General features: G+C 55.4%; 1 protein-coding gene across 9 annotated transcripts in view; it reads right to left on the reverse strand.

The window, feature by feature from the left end:
- Positions 1-24579, reverse strand: part of ATP2B3 (ATPase plasma membrane Ca2+ transporting 3) — a 65683-nt gene extending 41104 nt beyond the window's left edge. For 4 of the 9 annotated variants that reach the window (XM_079123871.1, XM_079123869.1, XM_079123870.1 and 1 more), the window contains exons 1-5: positions 24295-24579; positions 6850-7038; positions 6096-6429; positions 416-613; positions 47-304 (exon numbers count right to left, since the gene is read on the reverse strand). In XM_079123871.1, coding sequence (XP_078979997.1) covers positions 47-304; positions 416-613; positions 6096-6303 — 664 coding nt within the window. In that variant the 5' untranslated portion in view covers positions 6304-6429; positions 6850-7038; positions 24295-24579. Of the gene's footprint in view, positions 1-46; positions 305-415; positions 614-6095; positions 6430-6849; positions 7039-23224; positions 23322-24294 lie in introns of those variants that run through there. The other 5 variants (XM_079123873.1, XM_079123872.1, XM_079123874.1 and 2 more) reach the window with 3 other exon arrangements.
- Positions 24580-24876: the final 297 nt, after the last annotated feature.

Here is a 24876-nt window from a genome sequence, read left to right on the forward strand (position 1 = left end):
GGAATCAGGTTTCCTTTACAGGGTGGGTGAAGATCAGCACACTCACCATACTTGACCTGAGCGATGTCCCCCACCACCAGTGCAGCCACAGGGACCTGCAGGAGCTGCCCGTTCCGGATGACTGTAAACTTCTGCTCCTGCTCGATGCGACTCTGCAGACCTCGAAACTGCTTCTCCTTGCTCCAGTCATTGAAGGCCGTGACAAGCACCACGCAGATGACAGACAGCAGGATGGCGGCCCCTTCGATCCAGCCAGCCTCAGCCTCCCCCTCGTCTTCTGCTCCACCGGACACATTTCCGCAGGCTTTGCCCAAGGAGAGAAGGGAAGAGAAAGAGAAGCTATGGAGCTGAGCCCAGGGTGGGACATCCTCGGATTCTCCCTCCACTCCTTCCAGCCCAGAGCTCTGCCCCTCACCTTCACTCTCCTCTCCAGGAGGTGCGTAGAAGGAGAGGCCAAGGGAGACGATGGCAGCCACCTCTAGGATGATGAGGGTCACATCCTGCAGGGCCTCCCACACCAGCTGCAGAAAGGTCTTGGGCTGCTTGGGAGGGATAAAGTTCTGCCCGTAGATCTGTCTGCGCTTCTCCAAATCATTGGTGCTGTCCGCCAGGCCTGCATAGTGTCCCAGGAGGGCAGTAGAAGCACAGAGGGAAAGGATGGGACAGGCCAGCTTGAGTCCTGGGCACCCCCAAGAGGCCCTGCCTGACCTGCTGATTTGGGGGAACTGTGGCTGGGCTGCCTCTTCTCTAGACTCTGGGGTTGGAGAAGGCAGGAGCTCTGCAGACCTTTGGGGCCAAGCATGTGGGAGTGCTTGAGAGAGCCCAGTGGAAGGAAGGGATGCTGGTCAGGTAGAGGGGCTACCAGCCTCCGCATGGTGCACACATGAGTAAAGAGCCCCTGTGCTGTTTTGTGCTCTGAGTGGGGCTTTGCAGGAAACTGATGATTAATACCCAACAAGGGAAAAGCACAGAGGGGCCCATCAGGGCCTGCTGTGGACTAGGGTTGCCCAGAGACAGGAAAAAAGAGAGCAGCAAGCAGCTTCCCAGGAAAAGTAAGCATCCAGGCAGCTTCAGTGGGTTTGTGGGAAGGTCACCAATCAAAGGGGTGTGGGTGACATCAGCCTGGTTTCAACTGGATGCCAAAGAAGTTACCAGACCCTTTCTGAAGGAGAACTTTCTTCCTGTTAGGAAAGATCTCTCCAGCTCCAAACACAGATTCCCTGTCTTCTTCAAAGGAGTCTAGACACTCGGTCCCACGCAGCTTTATAAGATGGAAATGTGCATTTGGGACATGGACATTCTAAGAGCAGGAAAGCCACTGGGCCTTGACCATATCCCCACTCCCATGACTGTAAGGTCACACAGCCTAATTTGCAAAGGGAGCAGGGCATGGAGGTGACCAGGAGCACATGCACAGCCAGAGCCCAGGGATATGGGAATCTCTGGAAGAATAACTGCTGAGGAGGACAGAGTGGTCACTGGAGACAGGGAGTGGAAACCTGCTTTCCACAGATTTTCTGGAAAGGAACAAAGAGAGGGAGTACGACAACTAGTGGGAGATGCAAGTTCTTGGGTTCAGACGCGGGGACATGAAGACAGAGTGGCACATGAAGAGAGAGACAAGAAACCAGGTTGGGGGACAAGGTGGTCTGGGGAGAAGCAAAGTCAGAGTCCCGGTGGTGAGGCTGGGGTGGGTGGGGAGCTGCTTATCATCCGGGAGGAGGCGCCCTGCCCGTCACCATCTAGATGAGGCAGATGAGGCTGGAGAGGAGAGGGGTCTGAGCCCATGAGTCAGAGCTCTTGACTGGAGGCCAGGTCAGTATGATGGAGCCTCTCAGGTGCTGAGCTGCCAGGACACCGGACTGGTGAGAGGCTGAGCAAGGACCTGGTGCCATGGTGCCCGTGAGGTATGCAAGGAGACAGCTGCCTCATTCACAACACCTCTCCCAGAGCCTGGCTCTAGTGCCCACCTTGAGCCCAAGCTGAGGGTCTGGACTGGGAGGCTGCGTGCACACACGGAGACTTGAATTATGACCAGAGCCATGGTCAGCTTTCTGAGGAGTGCCACAGTTGGTCTTGGCCTCACAATGACAGCGACCCCTCCTAGTCTAATTGTCACCCATCATCCCTAAGGACAAGAGGTGGGGATACTGGGGTTAATGAGATGATGATGGCACATTGTCTCCAGACCAGCAGGCAGAGGATGGTGAGGGGAGGGAGCCAGTACTGGCGGGGGACCTCCTTAGTCCTAGGCAACCGAGGCTCCTTAACTGATGTAGGCCCAGGGACTCCACCCATGGCTCTAGAGTCCTGCAGTCTACCTCCATACCATAGGCAAGTTCTTGTGGGCTGGGGACATGAGTCTTCTCAGGCCCATTTAGGATTGGCATCTAAGCCATGGGCCTCTGAGCCTCCATACCTACTCAGTCACCTTCCTCAAAGGTAGGCAGATGAGATGAAGCAACCCACTGCCCATGGCCCTCAGGATCCTCAGTGCAGGCTAATCCAGCCCCTCCCTGTGTTCCCACAACCCCCCAGTGCTGCATCCCCCAAGTGCCCAGCCCCATACTGACACCTGGTGGACAGATGGCAGCTTGTGGCTCCTGGCCCTCAGTGGCTGGCGCTAACTTCTGTCACCTACTGCACAGACAGGAGGTGAGCAGGAGGGCCATCCAGCCCTTGGGGCCCTCACTGGGCAGTGAGCTAGGGAAGGCTCAGCCCCAGATGACTCAAGAACAAAAAGTGCTGACGGTGGGGCTTCTGCAGAGGGGCAGGGTGAGGCCCATTTGAGATGGCAGGGCCACCAAGAGCCACAGCCGCAGCCAACACAGCCTTGGCACGTCCACCCCAGTGAGGCAATGGCCACGCAGTGTCCTTCCCACTCAGAAGGGCCACAGCTGTCCATGCCTTTCTTCCCATGCCTCATGGTGCCTGGGCCCAGCTGGTGGCTCAGATTTCCGCCAGAGCCAAAGGCCTCTTTCAGAAGGTCTGCAGCTTCCCCAGTCGGGCGCCTGGGAGAAACTCCAGACCTCAGCTTCTGTGGTGGCAGGGGAAGGGGCTGAGGCCATGGATTCAGCAAGGGACCTGTCCATCACTCTGGACTGGGCCTTATTTCCTTCATCTCTAGGAACTATGAGAGATGCCGCAGGGAGGCAGCAGGACTCTGAGCCTCCCACATACCTGGGTTTTCTGCTGCTCCTGGCCTGGAGCTTCCAGAGAGAGACCAAAGTCCCCTGTAGTCTGTAGGTCCCCAAGGCACCATGTGAGTCTGCCTTCTGCTGCCCCACTGCACATGCCCGAGTTGTCCTCAAGGGCAGTGGGCCCTTGGGCCCCTTCCTGGGAGCTCCCTTCCCCTCCCCCCACCTTGCCCTTGGCCTTGATTTGCCCTTGCTACTGCAGCAATTCTCTCCCACTGCCCGAAACCAGCAGCTGCCCTCAGACTGGCCCCCTTCCTGTGGGTTTGGGGGTCCTGACAGCTGCCTCTGCTGCCACAACACTCATTGTGGGGGGTGGAGGCAGCTGAGGCCCCTCTGGTTCTGAGCACACGCCTGCCCAGCAGGCCCTAGGGCAGCCTGGGTCCAGGGCATGGGGGCAGGGGCCTGCTGGTTGGCATGGACACAGATGGGCCGCCTGCCCAGAGCAGAGGCCAGATGCCATCAGAATTGGATTAGGACCACATCGTGTCGGCTCTCAGCTAATCTGCCCCCTCCTTCCCATGACTGCCTGTGGAGACCAGACAGGGGAGGGCATGGGGCCCAAGTACCCCTAGCAAGCCTATCATTGAGGTTCTCTGACAAACACGAGCAGCTTTCTTCAGGACAGGTTCTGGAATCCTCTTGGATCTCTACAAAGACTGAGAAGGCAGTGGATTGAGGTGTTGATTGCCAGTAGTCAAAGTCCCCCTCCGCCAGTGTACTACACACCTACCTGGCCTCCCTCCCCTCCATAAAGCCCCTCCTGGGCACCACCTTGCCAGGGGGTTGGCATGGAACCAGCTCCTCCTGCAGCTCATGCCACTGTCTCTGGGTGGGAATGAGCAGTTGAGCCTGAGCAAGCACTTCTGGCCAATCCAGTAGGCCTTCTGAGGACCTCATGCCTTCTGCAGGCTCATGGCCTGGCTGATGGGACATGGGGAGTGAGAGAAACCAGCTCCTGGCACCAGACAGCTGGAGCCTGAGTAGCTTGAGAGGAGGGGCTCATTCTCGGGCTGCTTCATTCTATAGGCCGAAGACCCAGGTCTGGCTGGCTTCCTCCACTGGGGCACAGGGACACAGGTGCTCAGAAGCTAGTCAGGAGCTGGGCCACCTGCGCACCTGCCCTTCTTCATGCCCACCCCCTCCTCAGGCACCAGGCAAGTTCCTGAGCTCTGTGGCAGAATCAGGAAGGTTCCCAGGGGCCTTGACATTTTAAATATTTAACAAGGCCTGACGGGCAGAGGGAAGAGCTGCCAGCTGAAGCCCATCTGCTTCCTTTGATCTGGGAGAGGCCAGAGCCCTTGTGGCTAAATGGCCCTCCACCCTAGCCTCCTCTGAGGCCCCAAGTCCTCAGGGGGGTGGGCAAGGAGGAGGGAAGGAAAGAGATCCTTTGGCACAGAGCCCAGCCATCTGCCCTGACAGCATGCTGCTCCAGGCTGGTGTGTGTGGTGGGCAGGACAGGGTGTCCATGGGTACAGGGAGACCCAGGTGGCCCAGGGAAGCCACTCCATCTTGGAATTCCTCACCTGCCCTATGGGCCTACTTCCTCCCACCTCTGCTTCTCCCTTGGACCCATGTACCATCGGCTGCAGACAGAGTGAGCTTTCTGCAACCAGCTGGGGTGAGATCAGAGCAATGGGATCCTATTTGCGCCCTAAAGTCTGTGAGTTGGGGGGTGAGGGCAGAGCAAGGAGGCTGGACATGATGGGCCATGCCTGGAACAGAGCAGAGGAAATGGGCAGGAGGGAATGCATCAAGGGATTGATTTATAAACTAGAGTGGGCAGGGCCTGGTGATGGATGGGACACGAATGCCAGCAAGCAGGAGGAACCCAAGGTGACAGCCAGGGCCAGCAGCACTGGGTGGGCCAAGGTGCCGCCACTGAGACAGGCAGCTGATGAAATCAATCAGTGCTGGCTGGGGAGCAGGCCTGGCATTGGGCTGGGCTAGCCCTGGCAACCCTGCCAGGCCAGTGCCAGCTGGGCCAGGAAGTGCTCCAGTTCCTGGAGTATGGGGCTATGCTTGGTTCCCGGGTGGTCCCTACCTCACGGCAGACCCCAGCAGGGCTGAGGCAGGCTGTCACAGGGAAAGGCAAAGCTTTGCCTCCACAGGGGGAGGTGGGGATCCAAGATGGCAGTCAGATCTCTATCCCAGATTCTTTTAAAGGATGCTCAGTAGGCTTCCTAGAGGTTCACTGGGGCACTGCCTGTCTGGGACAGACTGTGACCATTGTTACTTCCAATCAGCACTATGGGCCTACTGTGCCCCAGCTTTGGCCACACCTTCCCACTAGGCTCAAATGGCCCTGGACCATCCTCAGGTCACTCCTCTCTTCCCAGGGCAAACCGCCTTGCAACCTCAGTCCCAGGGGACTTGACCCCACACCCCTTCCACCTCTTCTGGGCTCCCCTAACTGAACACAGATATGAGCATATGGGGAACCCTCAAAAATGCACATGGGGCTGTGTCTTCCGCCTCTATTGCCTGGGAACCACCTGGCCCTGCCTCATTCTTTGGAAGGGACTCTGGGGTTCAGTTTGGGGTCCTCTGCCTGTGTGAACACCTTGCACTGTTCTCATCCACCCCTTCCACCTCTCCCACTGTACAGGGTGGAGAACAGCTGATCATGGAGGTATAGATAAGGGGGTCAGACCACACACACACAGAACTCAGGTTACCCCGAGGACAACTTCCTTCTGCACAGTGTCTCCGGCTCAAAAGGAGGGCACAGTCAGGGGTCCTGGTCTTGGTTCCCTCAAGGGCCACCTGGGCCTCCCCTCCACAGAGCCCCTTTAGGAAGCTGCTGCTGGGGTACTATCGATCCCTTGACCATGTCCTCTGGAGTAAGTAGGCCCTGTGTCCCCAGTCACTCCTGTGCCCCACCCAGTCAGAGGGACTTACCCTCTGTGGGCGAGGTTTTCAGCCTCCTGCAAAGCCCACTGACATCCCCGTAGGCTTCCTGGATCTTCTGCAGCGCCTCAGCACCTCGGAGCTCCATGAGGGTGCGCAACTCAGCCAGTGTGCACCCAAAGCCGCCCGCATGGGGGGCCTCCCGCTGCTGCTGGGGCTTGGGGTGGAACTCGATGGAACTGTTGGCCATGTCGCCCATCCTGTCTGTTAGGCCTTCTCACAGATGTAGCCTCAGCCCAGCCACAGATGGGAATAGGTGGCCACCTGCAGTCCCCGTGCCCTGGCAAGGTGCAGTGGTGGTGGTAAGGTGGTTTAGTGTGGACACCTGGGAAGGAGGTAAGAAGAAGCCAAGGGGTGAGACAGAACTAAGGTCCAGTCTTCCAGAACATACTCTGAAATCTTCCCTCAGTGTAAGCCAGGCTGGGCCAGGGACCCTCATAGCCTGCCAGACCCCACCCACCAGGCCGCCCCCAGTCCTGCCCACTGTGAGCACCCAGAGCTGGGAGGGCTTGCCCAGGTAGGGATGGAAGAAGTGTCCATGTCTCCTGCCAGGGACCTTCCTGCCAACAGTGCCAGCCAGCCGGGGCACAAAGGCTGTCATTGTCCCCAAATCCATTTGGAAACCTATCTGATCCGAGGCAGTGCATTGGGATTGACAGTGGCCAGTCCTGCCTGGTATGGGTGAATTATCCATGCCCCATGGTCAGCTCCTTGCCTGTCCCCCCATCTCACTCCCTGCTCTTGCCTGATTAAGACTCGCCCGGTGCAGCTGGCATGCTATAAATCCTGGTGGTCTTCTGGTGCAGCCACAGTGACTCAGTTTCAGGCCTGGGGTTGTGCGGGGCTCCTGGGAGTAGGCCCAGTCATGGACGGGGACAGCTGGGCTTGAGGTCAAGGCTTAGTGCACAGGGTATTTCTGTAGCCCTGAGGGTACCTGGGGGCCAAGAGGGATGAAAGGAGGAGGCCCAGAGAGAGGGAGACAGAGAGGGGAGAGGAGGGGGACGGAGAGAGAGGGAAGGAGGAGGAAAAAGGGAGAGAGAAAGGAAAGGGATAAAGGAAGTAGAAGGGGAGGTGCCTAGGAAAAGGCACATGGGAGAAAGCCCAAAGCAGCCACAGGTCACTGGTGACTGCCAACACCCTACCCACAGCACAGAGTCATCCACGCCCCTCCACATGCTTCCCTCTTGAGGACAAAGTAAGGAGCAGGGCTCTTCCACACTCAAAGCAGGCAGGCCACTGCCAGGCTGCAACATGCGGTCGTCCTCCCTGTACACACCAGTGCCCCTTCCCTCAGCCAAGGAACTGTTGGTGGGAACACTGGACCTGCCCCCTTCCTGGCTGGGTCACAGCCCTCCCTGGCTTCACTTTCCCCACATCTCCTGCGTGCCTGCATATAACAGGGTGCATCCCCCAAGGTCATGTGCTAAGCAGCCCACATCCTCCTGGAACTCAACTAGTCCAGCACACATGGTCCTGGCCTTGCCATCATCTGAGACCTCCAGTGACAAGGTTCGGTTCTCACCTTTGGGGAAGCTCCAGTTTTCTGATCTAGAACCACCTAGGATGAACAGAACCCTAAAAAAGGCAAAAAGGGCCCTGGAAAGGCAAGGGGGTGGGGCAGGTCCATGGCCTTTGCTCTCAGGACAGCTCCTGCCTCTTCAAGCCCAGCAGTCTCCATCCTTCGATCCTGCCAACCCCTATCTGATGTACCACAGCCCTCAGGAGAGGAGACCAGAGTCTCTGGGAAACCATGGGCTATTCCAACACATGCCCCCAGCCCACACAAGGGAGATCCGCAAGGAGCCACAGGTCAGGGGGTCTGGGGACATAGGAGGTGCTTCAGAAAATGTCCATCCCAAGTGGTCCCTGATGGAAAAGTCTGGACACCTGGTGTTAACTTTCTAGACACTTGCCACGTGGAGAAGCCTTCACTTCCTGGCGATGTGGGAACATGACGGACACATGACTGCACCATCTTCTCCACTCCCACACACCGCTCTCTCACCCATTCCTCCAGCTGATCATCTGACAATATTTACTGAACATCTATATGTGCCTGTACATGTGGTGGGGACAGAGGGTCTACAAGACTAAATTAACCCCTTCTCTATCTGGTAGACACATAAGAAGCTGGGTGAGAGACTAGGTCAGGCTCAAGAGCCAAGATCCACGGAGTTTCAAGAAGGTACATGTGGGAGAAAAAACTGAAAGGAGGCAAAAGAGAGGGTGGAGGGGCGAGGGGAGGAGCTGAGGCCCTTCTGCTTGACTGAGCAGCAGAGGTGAGCCCTGAGCTCAGGAATGCCTGCGGCAAGCAATGTGAGGACAGGAAGCCAGGTGGGGTGGGCAGGCTCCTTCCGGGGGTGCCCTGTGAGCACCCCCAGCCACGTAGGAGGGAGTGGCACTAATCACTCTCCTTTCATCAGTGCAGGAATCTGAGGCTTGACCAAGGGAAATGGCAGTGCCAGCGGAAACAGGGTCTACTGCCTCCAACAGCTCAAGGCAGCAATGGCTGCTTTGACTGACACCTGCGCTCCTTGTCTTCAGATTGCTTCCACCATAGCCCTGCCCTGGGACCTTTGCTCAGGACAATGCCTCGGCCTACCAGGTGCGCCTTCTCTCCTTTCTCGGAGCTGAGCTCTGGCTGCCCCGTGCAACCCCAGCACATAGCAACTGTGAGGTCTGACCACTGCCACCTCCAGCCTGCTGGCTGCTAGACTGAGGAATAGACAGGTCTGGCTTTTACACAGAGGCACTGGCTTAGGCCAGTACAAAACCCCTAGGCCCCAGGCAGGAAGGGCTGCTGGCAGAGACCCAATCAATGGGGCCCAGGTGTGTTGGGACTCCAGTCAATGTCCCCAACTGAGCTCTTTCTAAAAGGAAAGATGGAGGATTTTGTTCCTTTGGAGCCCATTCATTTTTTCAGCCTCTTCACATACCTGGAGGAGTAGAGGGGGTTGTAGGGTGCCTGTGGGATCATACGGAGGGGACAGAGAGAACAGCCAATGGGCCCAATAGAAATTCCTGTTCTTCAGAGCAAACACCTGCAGGCCATATGCGTGGGGGCCTTACTCAGTCTGTAGCTCTCCTTCCTCTGACAAGGCCAGGTCTGTCCTTCCGCTCCTACTCCCTGCCCCTGATGCCCAGTATGGCTATGCTCTCAATTAAGCAGCAGTAGTGGCCTAATCAGAGCCACACCAGGTCTTTGAGCAGCTCCTGACTGGTGTACTGTCATCACTGTGGCTGACTGGACCTGTGGTGACTCACGGTAAGAACCCTGGGCAGAGAGGCAAGACCTTCTGATGAGGTCAAGATGTGTCCCCTCCCTGCAGCCAGAGAGATTCTGCCCTATCAGGCAACTGGTCACCATGCTGCTCTGAGTCACCAACTCCTCCAGTTCAGGTACCATCACTCTAGAACAAAGCTCGTTGGTCCTGCCCTGCTCCCTGTTTTGATTCCCCAGCTCCATCAAGCAAAGGACCTAGTTCCTTTAAAGCACCTTCTGGACCCCCTCCTGCCCCCACCCCCTGGCTGTTCACTGTGCCCCACACTGGCCTACCTATGGCCACTACTCACTTTCCCACAGTCACATAGCTGAGACCTGAGTGCACACCCTTCTCTCCCATCTCCACTTGCTGACCTCCAACAAATATTTTTAGTCACAATTCCAGTGGAACGTTCTCCAAAAATCTCTTCCAGTTAATACTCCAGTCAAAGTTGACTGCTGCGGGGTTTAGAATCCCACAGCCCATTCCTGTTTTGCTCTGCTCGGCACTGCAATACTTGGTGACTGTGTCTCTCCCACTTTCCGGGTCATTAGCTCTTTGAGATGTGTGGTTATTGAGTCGGCAGGAAGTCTACTGTATGGTCAGCCCTAGATGGGGACAAGGCTGGAAGAATGAGTGAGTGGGGGGTGGGCACTCACATTAACACACCTTGTCTTCATGAACTTAACAGGCCATAGGCCAGGAGCCAACAGTTGAGGTGAGGCCTGTTTTTGAGTAATTATTAGCTACCACAGAGAGCACAAAGCATATAGTCTTCTTTCTCTGGGTCTCTGTAAGCCTGAGCAATGGCCTCTCTCAGTTTGAATAAGGACAACAGCCATCACTGAAATGGCCAAGAACAGAAGTGACCGGGCCTATCAGTTCTGCAGACCTGACAGAGTTTCCGGCCTGGGCTGGTTGCCGAGAACGGCCTGTAGGCACCAAAAGGGCAGGGAACGTACCATTTCTGGGCTCTTTCATCTTTCAGACCTTAATTGGCTTAATTGAATTGAGGACTTCCACAGAGGGGCACTGGGACCTTCCGGCATTTGCTCCATCTTGGCACAAATTGGCCAGCATCATGGGGTGGAGAGAGCAGAGACCTGTGTTGGGTTCCCTAGCCTACCTCGCCCTCACTATGTGACTGTTAACAGGTTGCTACCTCAGGGGATTGTTGAAGGACATAACCTAAGACCAGACCCATCATCCAAATGCATTCTAGACTCTTCCCTCCGGTGGGGCCCAGACACCTTCACTTTCCCCTCAGGCCAAAAGAGAGTGCATGCCCCTCAACCAGAAACCCAGAGGTCCTTCCCTGTGATGTCTCTCTCTGACCATCTCTAATGGGGCTTTGGGGGATCTCTCAGCTCCTCTGATTTAATCCCCTTGGACTCCACCAAGGCCCTGGGCTGTCCTCCAGGGAGTTGTAAAGTTCCCAAGTGAGGGACACCTTTGTCTCCTGGCTCCCCTCTGGTGAGCTCACTCCCAACACAGAGTTTTGAGCTGCCAGTGTCCTGGAATCCCAGTACCTGCCAACGTTTATATCCAAGCCCTCTTTGTAGCCACACAGACACCCATATCATACAGGGAAACGAGGCTCAGGCAGGGCCACGGATGCCAAACTGCAGGCTCCTGTTTGGCCCTGGCCCCCAGCCCTGCCTTCTACATGGCCTGAGGTGAGTCATAGCCACCCACGATGGGACACCCTGGTGACACCCTGAGCAGCTTTCCCAGCAGACCCAGACTGTACTCCCCTTGGCCACCTGCTGTGTGTGCGGTGCCCAGCCTCACCTTCAGAGGAGACAGCGAGTCGGGGGGAAGCCCACCACCATTTCCCAAGTCAGAGCTCAAAAGTGCATTAGCATTCAACCCTTCTCAAGTCTGGAAACAGCCCCAGGGCCAGCTCTGCTTGGCACCAGCCAAGTTCGTTGGGGGCATGTGTCCCCATGCTGATGATGGGCATTTGCCGCCAAGTGCTGCTGCCTCCCCTGGGGTTGAAGGAGCCAGCCACCAGCCTGAGCTAGGAGCCAGGAAGTCCCAGTCTGGAATTGCTCCCTGGTTACTGGGCCCACACCAACAAGAACACCCACCCTGCACTAGTCCAGTGGGTGTATGCCTGAGGTAAAGGGCCAGGCTTTGCTACCTGGGGCTCTCCACTGTCCCAATGCCAGAGCCAGGCCCAGGACGACGTGGCCCTGAGATGTGAAGGAAGCAGAAACAGAGTCCAGGTTCCCGCTTCCATGAGCCCTCCTTAACTGCCTGACAGCATCTCCATGCCCACCAAGTAAGGGTGGCCTTCCAGAAGTGCCCATTGCTCAGCAGTGTGATGCACCATGGGGATTCCTTGAGATAACAGTGCCTGGCTTCTGCCCACCTCCAGGCACCTCTACCATGGGCCTGGCCCAATGGAATGGGGAGAGGAAGAGAAGTCCAAGGGAGAGCTAGAGGCCCAGCCCCAGGCCCCACTGACACATCCAGGGCTGTGTGGCTCAGCAGCACACCTGCAGACTGGGGTGGGGCTTGGGGCCAGGTGGGGAGCAACCAGGGAAAGGGTGTGGGAAGAGGGGACCCTGGTTGGTAGCCACCCTGCCTTCTGCTGGGTCTGGTGTGGTCAGGACAGGTATAGACTTGGCCCGTGTACCCTTGGGAGACCCCTTTAACCCTTGACATCCCCTCCTCTCTAAAGGCCTTCTCCCTCCTGCCCGCCCCAGCCCCTCCCCTCTGTCTGACGCACCTTGGCGACCACCGGGGAGGGGCAAGGAGGGTTCCAAGGACGAGGCCTGCATGCAGCCCAGGAGGGGGGAGGGAAAGAGCCAGGCAGAGAACAGCCTCATTAATATTTCAGAGGCACCGTCACTGCAGCTCCTGGGCCCTTGCAGCCCCACCACTTGTGCTGGTGGAGGGAGGAGGATGGGAAAAGAGAAGGAAATAAAACCGAGAAAACAGATTTAAAGGGACAGGCTCCCCCGCCCCCTGCTGCTCCGTTCCTTCCTCCCCCTGTTCCTGGTACAATCTGTGCACACACCAAGTGGCTCTCAAGCAGGGAACAGCTTTGGGCAAAAACAATAACAACAGAAAGGGTCAACCACCACCATAGTGCCCCCTCCCCGCTCCAACACACACCCACCTGCCCAAAGGTCTGCCCCTGCAAGACAGCTCCTTGGGGACCTGCAAGCACAGCAGTGGCACCTGGAGGATTTACTAGGTACTGGCCAGCTGACCACAGGGGCCCTGCACACCCAGTACCAAGACACATGCACAGACTCCAGGAAGTCCCTGCCACTAAGAGTTCAATCAAGAAAGATTCTGGAATCCGGAGAAACCTAAGTCTAGATTCCTGGAGGTGGCAGAGACTGGGACATTACCCAATTCCACCCCTGCTTTCAGGTGGGTAAACGTCTAATGGATGGCCGAGCACTTTAGTCTCATCTAGAGCAGTCCATGCCAGCCCTGCATAGGCCTCTCTGCTCCTAGGAGAACTTTAAAAATACACAATCCTGGGCCCAGAGCTGCCCATCCTGAAGGGGTGGGGTGGGAGGCGGGACTGTACCCCCCAAGGATATCTAACGCTCAGCCAAGCTTGAGACCATGCATTTGTCTGCTTTCAGAGGCTCCAAGGAGGGCCCTGGATTCTTCAGTTAAAACAAGTCCCATCATAAAAAAAAGAAAGCCCCATCATAGAATGTTAATGGTGTAGTTACTGTGCAAAGCCGTATGGCAGTTCCTGAAAAAAATTGAACATCGAATTACCACGGGATCCAGCAGTGCTACTTCTAGGGACATCCCTAAAGAAGTGAAAGCAGAGACTCAGATAGACACTTGGACAGCTACGTTCACAGCAGCATTACAGTGTCCGTAGATAGATCAATGGACAAACAGACTGTGTCTATTTATACAGTGGGATATCATTCGGCCTTAAAATGGAAGGGGATTCTGACACAGTATAAGGTAGGTGCCCCTTGAGGACATGAGGCTCAGCGAAAAGAGCCAGGCACAAAAGGACAGATAACTGTCAGATTCCACTTTCCTAGGAAGTCCCTAAAATAGCCAAAGTCATAGAGACAGACAGTAGAATGGTGGGTGCCAGGAGCTGGGGGAGGGGGCACCGGAGTTTTAGTTTGGAAAGATGAACCAGTTCCCAAGAGGGACAGTGCGGATGTGCGCACAGTGAAGAGAATGAGCTTAGTGTCACTGAACTGTCTGCCTAAATGGTGGATTTCACCCTAATTCAAAAACCAAACAAGCCCCACCAGGCATTTGGCTCTGTGTACAGGGTGGTGGATACTGGGTCTGAGTGGCCTCCTGTGGTGTGAGTTGTGACAGTGCTCTTTGAGTTGGGGGTACTGCAGATTGAACCAAGTGCCTTGTGTGTTCTAGGCAAGTGTCCTACCACTGAGCCACATCTCCAGCCCTTTTAATTTTTGTCTTGAGCCAGGGTCTCACTAAGTTGCTGAGGCTGGCCTTGAACTTGTGATCCTCCTGTCTCAGCCTTCCAAGTAGCTGGGATTACAGGCATGTGCTCAGCCATGACAGTGCTCTTTGTTGAGTCCATTAGTCCTGCACTGCTTACCCTCCTGGGTCACCCTATCATCTCCTCCCTCTGTCTGCCCTGAAGCCCAGGCCAGCACTGTGCTAAGCTTCAATGGCAAGGGAAGATTATGCCCACTGTAGAGGCGAAGCAGTTGAGGCACAGAGAGATTAAGAGGTTTACTTAAGGACATACAGTCAGCAAGGAGCAGAGGCTGACATAAACTCAGGTGGTCTGGTTGCAGAGGATTCTATGCGATTCCTCTGCCAAGCAACTGCCCCAACAACCCCAGAAAGCAATGAACACATGATTAGAACCAATTAAAAAAAAGAGTTCAATAAAGTAACTGGACAGGAAATCTGTCCCTATAAACCTCAGGGCTTGGGATTACAGGCACTGGAGTCAGAGAAGCCTGGTCACGTGATCCCTTCTGGGTCACCACATTGTACCTTCCCCTTCCTCTGCCTGCTCCGAAGCCCAGATCAACCGAATCCCAGAGTTCATAGGGCAGGGCCAGGTTTCCACCAGTGAGGCTAGAACATTCCATTTAATGACTCTGGGCTACCTAGGACAGGGAGAAGACAAAATTCCCACACAGGTGGCCCTCACAGTGCTGGGTGGCCCTGGGCCCCAGAGGAAAGTTGGAGGCCCCACTCAGCTGGGCCCTTGAAGTATCATTACTGGGGACATGACTCCATACAGAAGGAGGGAATGGTCATTTGTTTTCTGCCAGGGAAGGCGAGAGCTAGAGAAAGGAAGAGCGAGGGAGCAGGAGCTGGAGAAGCTGATGGGCAGGAAGCATAATGACACTAATTATCCAATTACAGCGAGCTGTGCGGGCAGAGAGCTGCATTGCAGCAGGAGCCCAAGCCAGCCCTGCGCCCCGCCCCCGCACGCGCTCCGCACACGCTGGCCCCACGGCTGTCCTGCCCTGATGGCAGAGGTGGCCCATGCATTTGAGACCATGCATTTGTCTGCTTTCAGAGGCTCCAAGGAGGGCCCTGGATTCTTCAGTTAAAACAAGCACAGCCAGCCTGTGCTCTCAGGAGAGACAGGGGGACCCAGGAATACTGTGGCTGGCCTCTGTGGAAGAAGCCAGCCCACAAAGGGGTCAAGACCTGTGTCTGGCTCCAGGAGATAGCCAGGTCCCCATTCTCAGGCCTTTTGTAGCCAGAGAACTTGTGGCTAGGATGAGAGGTACCCAAGTCTCCCCATCTCTGTCTGAGGTACCATGGTGTTTGCTCCTCCCAGCTCCCAATCCGTCAGCTCCAAAGACCGGAAGCAGCCAAGGTCTAAACAGGTAATTAAGGAAATTACAGACTGCTGGAGGCCATGGAGGCTGCAGGCCCAGAGGCTGAGTCCTTCCAGTCAGGACAGGCAGTGACTAGATAAGACTTCCAGTTCACTCATGGGTCCTCTTGGGACCTGGTCTCCACAGGACTCAGAGTGAGCCTGGTGTGTGTGGTGGGGTGGGGGGATTGCTGGTTTCTGGAAACAGGCTGAGGTCTGAGAGGACAGACTGGGGACATTGATTGGAGTTAAGGCCAGGGGCTAGAGCTGTGTGAGCCCCCAGCAGTCTCCAACTGACTGCAAATTATCCTCTTTGTGTCCCTTTTGTGACCTGACTGACTATAGAAAGCCAACCCAAACTGGAGAAAGAGTTCACCAGGTGAACTATACAGAGACTCTGGGCACACAGGGTGGGGGTCTGGAAGCTCACTCTTCCTGGTACCAGGCTACTCTGAGCCCTTAGAAAAGTCCCTGACCATGCTACTCTTGGAAGGGGATGAGGACAGAAAAGGCCAGTTCAGACTAAAGATGGGAGTCAAGTGTTGCTGTGCTTCTGTGACCCAGACACAAAGAACTAGCACACCAAAGTCTTGGTACCACTTCTCTAGGCTAACCAAGGCCAGATGCCCACTGTCAAATGCAGGGATGGAGGAAGAGCCAGGGCCAACGATGCCCCCGAAGGAGGACACCTCAGAGGCTGCAGCCCAGGGAGGGTCACCTGAAAGGCTGCCAGGCTCTGCTCCAGCATCCTTGCCAACCCCAACTGGCTGCAATGGCAAGACCTGAAGGTCACCAAGGGCCTGGCTGCTGTCTGAATCACATGGACTGAGCTTTGCACCATAAAGCTCATGCAGGGCCCAGGGGTACCTGGGAGGAGTAGGGGTCCTACAGGGCAGGGGGGCCTGTCTCGCATCAGGATGCAACTCCAATGTGGGGTCCAAGGGACCACCTCAGCAAGCCCCACAGCCATCACATGCCCAGCCTGGTCCCTCCCCCAGATCCCCCCTACCACCCCCCGTGTGCTCATGGGCAGATGTTCTCGGAGGCTGAGAGATGGGGAAGGAGTTAGTGGGTCATGGAGTGGCTGCAAAGCTGGAAGAGAGTGCAGCAAGGACTGTGGATGAGGACACTAGAGGGGCCTCTGCCCAGCACATACACCCTGTCCATTCCTTTGGGGGAGACCCTGACCTGCCACCCTGGCACCACCTTTGATGACAGTGCTGTGGAGCTGTTTCCTTCTCCTGGAGAGAGTGGCAAGGCCATGAGAGACAGCCCCTGGCTCTGCCTGAATGCACCCCGCCACCCTGTCCTACCTACAGATGCAGCCATGTGGGTTTCTCTGGGGGTTGCCAGGACAGGGATCCTGGGCAGCAGCCTCTAGGAAAGCCCACTCTTATCCTTCACCCCAAAGGGGGATCCTTTTGATCTGCTCCCCAGGTTAGAGGTTTCCAAGAGCAAAGGCCCAACTGCTCGTCACTGAGCTGTGGGCAGATGAGTCACAGGCTGTGAGGGACTAGCCTGGGTGGGAGGTGCAAGCAGGCCGACTATGCCTCCCATTTACAACAGTGTTCAGAGACCCCAGGAGCCAGAGGAGCCCAGACCAGCTACCTCTGGGTTACAGCCATCCCTCGTAGGCCTGTGACTCCAAATCAAGATATGGTATGTCCTGGATTCTTCCAAGAGAAATGTAGCCGAGGCCCATGGCAGGGCAGATAGGGAAGGTCCTCTGTAACTGGTGAGGCAGTCGGAGGCCTAGGGTGTGGCCCAGAGCCCTCACCTTGCCAGGGAAGCAAGGCTGGCTACATTGTCCTGCTGTGCTCTGAGGGCATCAGTGGTTTCAGTGGGCTGGCCTAATCTGGAGAAAGAGCTCCTCCCCTCTCTGTCATGCCCTGTGCCACCATCATGCCCCTGGCCAGCCATCCGTGCAAATGTTGGTTCAGCAATAAGCCTGCCACTCTGCATGTCTTGACCTGGTTTCAGGTTTGTGTCAAAAATGCCAGAGTGCAAAGAATTCTTGAGTGTTGAGACAGTCCAGGGACTGACGGTTCCCAGGTGAGTCAAATAAAGAGGATGAGGTAGCTCTCTTTCAAACACCTTCATTCAGTGCCTTCCAAAAGAGGAGCAAAAAGGCCAATGCCTTTGCCTGACCTACCTACTGTGGGAAAACACACAGGGTCTGCTGAGCCAGCTGCCACCTGACCCTGTGGGGACACATCCACTGCTCAGGAACTCCAAAGATGTCCAGAGTGCTTGATTTGGGAAGGAGGGAGGAAGGGGGACCTTCCTCCAGGAAACAACTAATTTGATTAAGGAAACAGGGAAAAGTGGCAAAGGACACACCTTACCTCCTTCACCTCACACTTCCCCAATGCAAGTTTCCTTTGGGTTAAACAGGGTTTGGCAACTACAGCCCAAGGGCCAAATCCAGCAGCCAAGTGTGCTTGTGAATAAAATTTTACTGGCACACAGCCACACCCATTCATTTATGTATCTTATTGTCTGCAACTACTTTCAGGCTTCTATGCAGAGCCTGGAGTCCTTGAGACGGAGACCATGTGGCCCACAAGGTGGAAAATATTTACTACCTGGCTCTTTGCAAAAGAAGTTGCTGACTATTGGGTTAAAGATTTAAACATCTTAAAAATGCAAACTACACACACACACACACACACACACACACACACACGTATGCAAAACCCAGAAAGGAAGAGTTCACAAATTTCTGTAAGGGATTTTGTAAGCCCACAAGCAATGGAAGAAATCACAAAAAAGTTGTGACAAAACTGTTTACCTTTTACATGAGAAAAAAAGTCGAGAACAAAGAGGTTAAACTTTTTTTGCAACAAAGATGTTAAATTGTTGCTATTTTTCATGTCAAAGTTTATTCAAACCTACAGGAGAAACACTAAGACATCAGTAAATTGGGGTTAGGAACAGGTAATTCATTTAAAAGAAAAGATGTAATTTATAAACATGGAAAAATGCTCACCATCACTTGCAATGAAAGAAACACAAACTAAAGGAGCTATTTGCTGACCTAGATACTTATGGCAGGTTATTTGATTGTAATACCTAATGCTGGCAAGGGTGCATGAGCAAGTCCTTCTGGCGCACTGAAACACCCTTTGGAGAGCGACTTGGCAGAACAGGCTTGTGTCTGGGTACTCTCCTCAGGACAGGGCAAGCATTCTGCACCAAGATGCTCAGCAGAGCCTTGTGTATAAGGGCGAAACAAATCTGACTGCCTGGGTTTCCAAAAATAGTCAAATAATTAAGTGAATTATGATCTCTTGAGAGAATACTATTCAGCCATTAAAAACTGTAATTACTGAGAACTGCCCTGATACAGTCTGGGTGCTTGATAAATAACTGTTGAATGAGTGAGTGATCATTTGGAGTTTCTTCTTTGCATGATTCAAGTTCATTCTTTATTTTTGCAATAAGTACTTACTGCTTTCATAATCTTTTAAAAATTAAACTATAATTAAACTATATCCATTTCAAAAAAAATGTTCATTTAGGAAGGGATTATATTAATACAGAAAATGCTTATGTGAACTAAAAAATAGATTACACAATTGAGCCCATGGTATAATTACAGTAATGTTAAAAAAAAGTTATGCAAAGAAAAGGGAGCAGAAACAAATTCAATAAAATGAAAACAGTGGCTTACATTTTGGGGACTGGACTGGGGGAGGCTCTATGTTTTCGATGTCTCTGTGTGGGTATTCTATAAAGAACATGCACATTAAGAGCATTATCATTATTATTATTATTATTATTATTATCATCATTAATGTTTTTGGTACTGGCCATTGAGCCGAGGGGTGTTTTATCACAGGGTTATATTCCCAGTCCTTTTTATTTTTTTTATTTTGAGACAGGTCTCACTAAATTGCCCAGGCTGGCCTTGAACTTGGGATCTTCCTGCTTTAGCTTCCTAAGTGTCTGGGATTACGGGCATGTGCCACGGCTCCCAACAAAAGGATTGTTTTTAATAGGGAGAATTCAACATTATTTAAAAAAAAACAACAACAGTGCCTTGCCCATCTGTGGGGGGCTGTCTGGGCTCCTCCTGAAACTGCCCCCTAGCCCTGACTCTTCTCTGCTGTTTGTGAAGCTCTGGCAGCATGATGGGCACATGGCAGGGCCTAAACAGGACCAAGCAGTGCCCGGATGTGGGTTTTGCCCCAAGTTGGGCATGGGAGGACTGCTGGAGTCAGCATGAGCTCAGGTCCAGCATCCCCATGGCTTGTCAGGCTGTGCCTGGAAGGAAGCCTCCCTCCAGCATGGGTGTCTGGGCACCTGGGCGAGCCCTTGGGGAGCACAACCCTGGATCTCAATGCCAGCAAAATGGCCCTACTGACAAAGGACCCAGAATCCCCAGGGGTGGATGGGCTGCCCTGAAGCATGCACAACTTCTTCACCCACTTCCTTTCAAGGTGCCATGGGGAGTGGCTTGGGAGTGGCTTCAGGATCTGTGCAAGAACTCTGCACTGGTACAGCAGGCACCAGCCATGGGTGGCCGCTGAGGAGCGAGGGGTCAGGACTGTCTGGCTGAGTCTGGGTTGCTGGGCCAGTGAGGGTGCCATGGGGCCTGAGCCCTGGAAGACACTGCCTGGCCTCATGGTCTCAACCCATTTTGCTGGCTCCAGCACTTCAATTTGGTTGCCGTAGATGAACACTCAGCAAAGTGCATTTGCTGCAGGAAGTACTAACACAGGGCATGGGCCACTATAAATATGGTTGAATGACAAAGGGCCAGAGTCCCTAGTGGTCATCACACCCATAAGATGTGGCTCCTGGCATGACTGGCCACATTCTGACAAGGGGCCACATTTATTCTGAGAGGCAACTTACCCAAGCCCAGCTTGGCACCCTGTGTCCCAGTTGTCAAGTGCTCAGATTAGAGCCTGACCAATCACAGGCCATTTTTTCAAATGTGCACAAGCACCCAGAATTCCTCGAGGGCTTCTCTTCTGGGCAATTATCTAGGGGAGCCTGAGCACGGGGGCTGGCCAAATTCAGACCATCAATGACCATATGCCACAGGGGAGTGGCCTTGAGGGTGGCTTCAGGATCCATATGAGGAATCAACCCTACATTTGCACTGAAGTGGTGACATAGATAGTACATTTTGGAAAATTCTCTACCTGCACCATCCCATATGTAGCCACCAGCCACTGTGGCTACTGAAATTTGACCAGTGCAATGAGGAACAAAATTGTAATTCTTTAATTAAGTTGCAACTTAATGGCTGGCTATAGTTACTGCATAGGACAATGCAGCTCTACAAAGCGCCTTACGACCACAGGCTCAAGGAAGGACTCATTTGAACTGAGGGACCCACCTCAGCACAACAGAAGCAGGCTCAGGACACCTTCGCACAACTTGGATTTGGACCTAAGTCTCTGGAAACCACTTGTGCTCACAGAGAGTCCTCCCACCAGCCCCACGAGCCCCTGAGCCTCAATGTTTTTGCCTATGCCCTGTGGCTCTCTCTGGCTTGGGTTCTGCTATCTACTCAGCCATGTGACCTTGGACTTATCCCCTTCCCAACCTCACGCAGTCCCAGTTGCCCAAATTTCCCTAGATCTGAGAGCCTCCTTCCCTCTGTCCTGGTGATGTGTGGCTCAGACCCTTCTCCCCAGGCTGCTTCCGGGCCCATTGCCAGCACCGCCCACCCAACAGAAGGTGCTCAGGCAGGGGAGGGCTTTCCAGCCGGGCACCATTGGCCTGGCTTCTGCCAGCCGAGCGAGGGCAAGGAAGAGAGGTATGGTGAGGAGCTGGGAAATGACAGGGGACAGGGAGGAGCCATCTGCATGGCCCAGATCTCTGCCTTTCATGCCCAGCCTGGGGTGCTGTTGGGGCACTTGCTGCAGTCACAGAGATGGCACTGGTGAGGCTCATGGGTGCTTAGATTGAAGGTCTGCCTCAGTGTCACAGCCCAGGTCCCCATTTGTAGACTGCTACTTCTTAGTGGTACCCTGAAGAGGTCACACGAGCTTACTCCAGCTTGCTTTGCGACGGGTAGAAATCACCTTCGATCCATTCCTTTCAGTGGGAAGATGGAGGGGATGCCGGTATCTCAGCTTCTGAGCTACAAGGTTTTCAAAAGAATCCCCAGCCTCACCCCAGCAGGGTTCCCTGGACAACCAGCTCCAACAAGTGCATAATGCTCCCTTCTGCCAAGTTCAGCACACTTCTAGAGACGACAGGACACACTTCTAGAGAACAAGTGGCTATAGGCACAGGGCAGCCTTGGGGGCCCCGACTTGACCTTCTACTGGCTGTGCAACCTGGAGCAAGTCACCGAACCTCTTGGTCTCCGTATGACCAGCTGTAGAAAGGGGATAGATAATACCAGCATTTGCTTTATTTGATTATTGTTTAAATTAAATGAGGATTGTTTGTGAAGAACTTAAAACAGTCTGGCACAAGGCGACTGCTGTTATTATTACTGTCATTATTGACAGTACTTGATGTGACCTCTAATGCAGACAACAGCCATCAATGAAATACATGAGCCATCAGTGTAAGAGCAGAAGGGAGTAAAGGTGTGCTGATGATTTGCTCTGTGAGGTGGGGGAGGAGGTACAAACGTCCAGAGGAAGCTGGGTCTCACTGCGCTGGCTTCAAGAGTCCCAGCTGAGCTCAGCTCTCAGAAGCCCTGGGAGCCCAGGGCACTCTTGTCCTCTACCAGGAAGCGTGGGGCCCCTCTCTACAAGCTGTGCTCAGAGAGGCCACTGCAGCTGACCCCAGCACTCTCTGGCTGCCTGTCTGGACTAAACTGGAGAGTGCTCACTGACTCACAGGCCTGGCCTCTCCTGCTTGGTTGGGAAGGATTCAACCTCCCTCCAAAGCTCCAGCTCCAAATCCTGAAATGTCAGTGCAGAGTCCGCAGGGGCACACCCCCACTGTCTCTAGATCTGGAGCAGGGAAGGGACTTAGTCAAGGTCACAAAGACCATCAGGCATAGAGCTGGCACCAGACCCTGGAGCTCCTGTCATTAGAGCCCAAGATACCTCCCACAAGCCTCCTCTGCCCCTCATTGCCCCCAGGAGCCGGCTGCAGCATATCCGCTGCCTGCCGTTGGAGTGCTCCCCAGCATGCTCAGCCTCGGGGGCTTCCTTCCCCAAAGGACTGGCTCTCCTTCTGGTTGTATGCAGAGCCCCCTCCCACGCCCGTCCCACTTCCATCTGCCTGCCTTCCCCCCTGTTCTGTACCGGAGCATGCCTGCCCCTCCACTCAAACCACCTGACAGTGCTGGGCACACACCAGGTTGATCTGATCAAGACTAGCTGTGTCCTTGGCCCTTCCCCTCCTGGAGGCTAGCAGCAGGGACAATCAATGCCCTGGGACCACAACGCCCAGCCCCTTCTGACTGGCTCACTCTTCAGGCACAGGGTAGTTTCACCCTTGGTCCCTGTGCTAGGCTAAGTCCCTTAGGGGCTTGGGCAGCCTCTTGGCCTCTCCTCTGCATCCTAGCTCTCCTGACAAGCCACCTGGCCTCGATTTCCTCACCTGTGAAAAGGGGGCCAATGAGAACAGCAGTTCACATGTATGGCTGATGTGAGACTCAGATGGGGTCCAAGAACATGCCTAGAACCATGCATGGATGTAGTGGGTGCTCAGGAAGGGGATTGGTTTCTTGTTAGGATACCTCCCCACCAAGTCCACGGGAGTGTCCTCAGCCACCTGCTCAAGACAGAAGGGGCCTCCACCCATGTGCTCAAAGCACTGCTGAGTTCCCGCCCCTCCTGGGGCTTCAAGCATCTCATCTGAAGAATGGGGACAAGAATCCAGGGCTTGCCTCTCTTCTCTGGTAAATCTACAGACTCAGTGAGGTCAAGGTCATGAATGTGCCATACAGAAACTAAGTGCCCACTCTGCCAGACCTGTGCTGGGCACCTGAGCAGCCCAGGCAGGTTAAGAGCAAGTCCCTGCCTTAAGAGGCTCATAGACTAGGGAGGGATGACGACTTTGGATGAGGGCACAGCACTAGTAGGTTAAGTGGGGGGAGTAGGTGCAGGGGGTACCTGCCAGGCCGATGCCCGAGTCCTTGCAGGGAGCCAGTTGGGATGAGAATGGGAGCCAGCCAGGGACAGGCTGGATTGACCGTGCAACAGGAAGGGGTCCACTTTAGGTCAGAGCCCCAAGGCCTCATCTGGGAAAGATGGAGTGGCCTCACTCTCCCACCCAGCCCAGGAAGCTGCAAGAATCTAGTTGAGGGGACTGCCCTTGGAGCAGGTAACACAGCAAGTGGTGTTGGCACACTCTCTCCTAAACCTTCCCCAGGGCTCGCCAAGATTCCATCCTGGGCTGCTCTGCCCAGGCATCAGGCCCCCCACCCTGCCTTCCACTACTTCTCAGCTGGCTCTGCCACTAAGCCCTGCAGTGGCCAGCAGAAGGAAGGAGACCAGGTACTAGAGAGGCTTTAGGAGATGCAAACCAGTGGCTCGGGATTCCAAACCCTACGCCTGGAGCTTTCACTCTTAAGAACACTGAGGCCCCCTATGCAGAAGCCCTCTGGCCAAGGTCACCCAGGTGAGAAGGGGGAAAACAGTCGTCCATGGAGAGATGGAGAAGGCGCTACCCAAGTGTGGCCAGGGTCCGCCTGCCTTAGGCACTGTCCATGCCAGCAGCGGGGTCGACTGGGTAGCTATGTGGGCGTGCAGGGGACAGTGTGGGAACGTGCAAGGAGGAAGATGACACAGTGTGAGGGCGCGGGGGGAGGGGGTGCTGCGAGGCTCCGAGAAGGTGCCTGCGCACGGGCCAGGCTCCTGGCTCAGGCCCGGCGCCCCTGGCTGTGCCCGCCCAGAGCCCCCGCCCTCAGCCCCCAGCGGCCTTGTCCCCCAGACGCAGATGCGCGTGCGCGCGGGATGCGGGGCTCAAGGTGCGGGTGTGGGGCGCTGCCCGCCAGCCCCGGGGCCCCGGGGTGACGCGCGGCTGTGGTGCGGCAAGGACACGCAGGCCTGAGGTTGGGCGCAGGTGCCTCAGCAGCAGACCTGCATTCCCCCCACCTGCAGCCGCGCCACCTGCTGGGCTGCCCTCCCGCCCCCGCCTGCGCCCACCCCACCTGCGCCTGTGCGCCCCTGGCACCACTTACCCCGGCATGGGCACAGCCGCCACCGCGGCCTCAGCTCTGGCGGGTGCTGTCGCTCAGGGCGGGCGCCCGGCGGGCAACAATCCGCTCCAAGGACGGAAAGGCCCAGGCACAGGGCGGCCTGACCAGCGACGCGGAGCAGCACCCTCCGCGGCGGGCGACGGCTGCGGCCGAGTGCTCCCCACGCTCCGCACCGGCGGCGGCGGGCGACGCGGCGCGCTCGGCTCCAGCCGCAGCTCTGAGCGTGGAGGGAGGGAGAGAGGGAGAGGGTAGAGGAGGGAGGGAGCCCGTGGAAGAGGAGGAGGAGGAGGAGGACGAGGAGGAGGAGGAGGAGGGAGGAGGGAGGAGGGAGGAGGGAGGAGGGAGCGGGCGCGGGGGGCGGTGCACCGGTGCACCGCGCAGGGGACACCGGTCTCTGGAGCCTTGCGTCCGGTGCGTGACCTTCTGCCCCCAGGACGCGAGTGGGCGCCCGCCCTTCCTAGCCTGACATTGCCCCCCAAAGGGCACTCGCCCAGTGGGGATGGGAGTGACTGGAAACTGGGGGGCAGTGCCACCTGCAAGTGCAGAGAAAGTGCCCCATGCATG

This window comes from Sciurus vulgaris (assembly GCF_902686455.1).
Source record: "Sciurus vulgaris genome assembly, chromosome: X".
In the NCBI taxonomy this organism is placed as follows: Eukaryota; Metazoa; Chordata; class Mammalia; order Rodentia; family Sciuridae; genus Sciurus; species Sciurus vulgaris.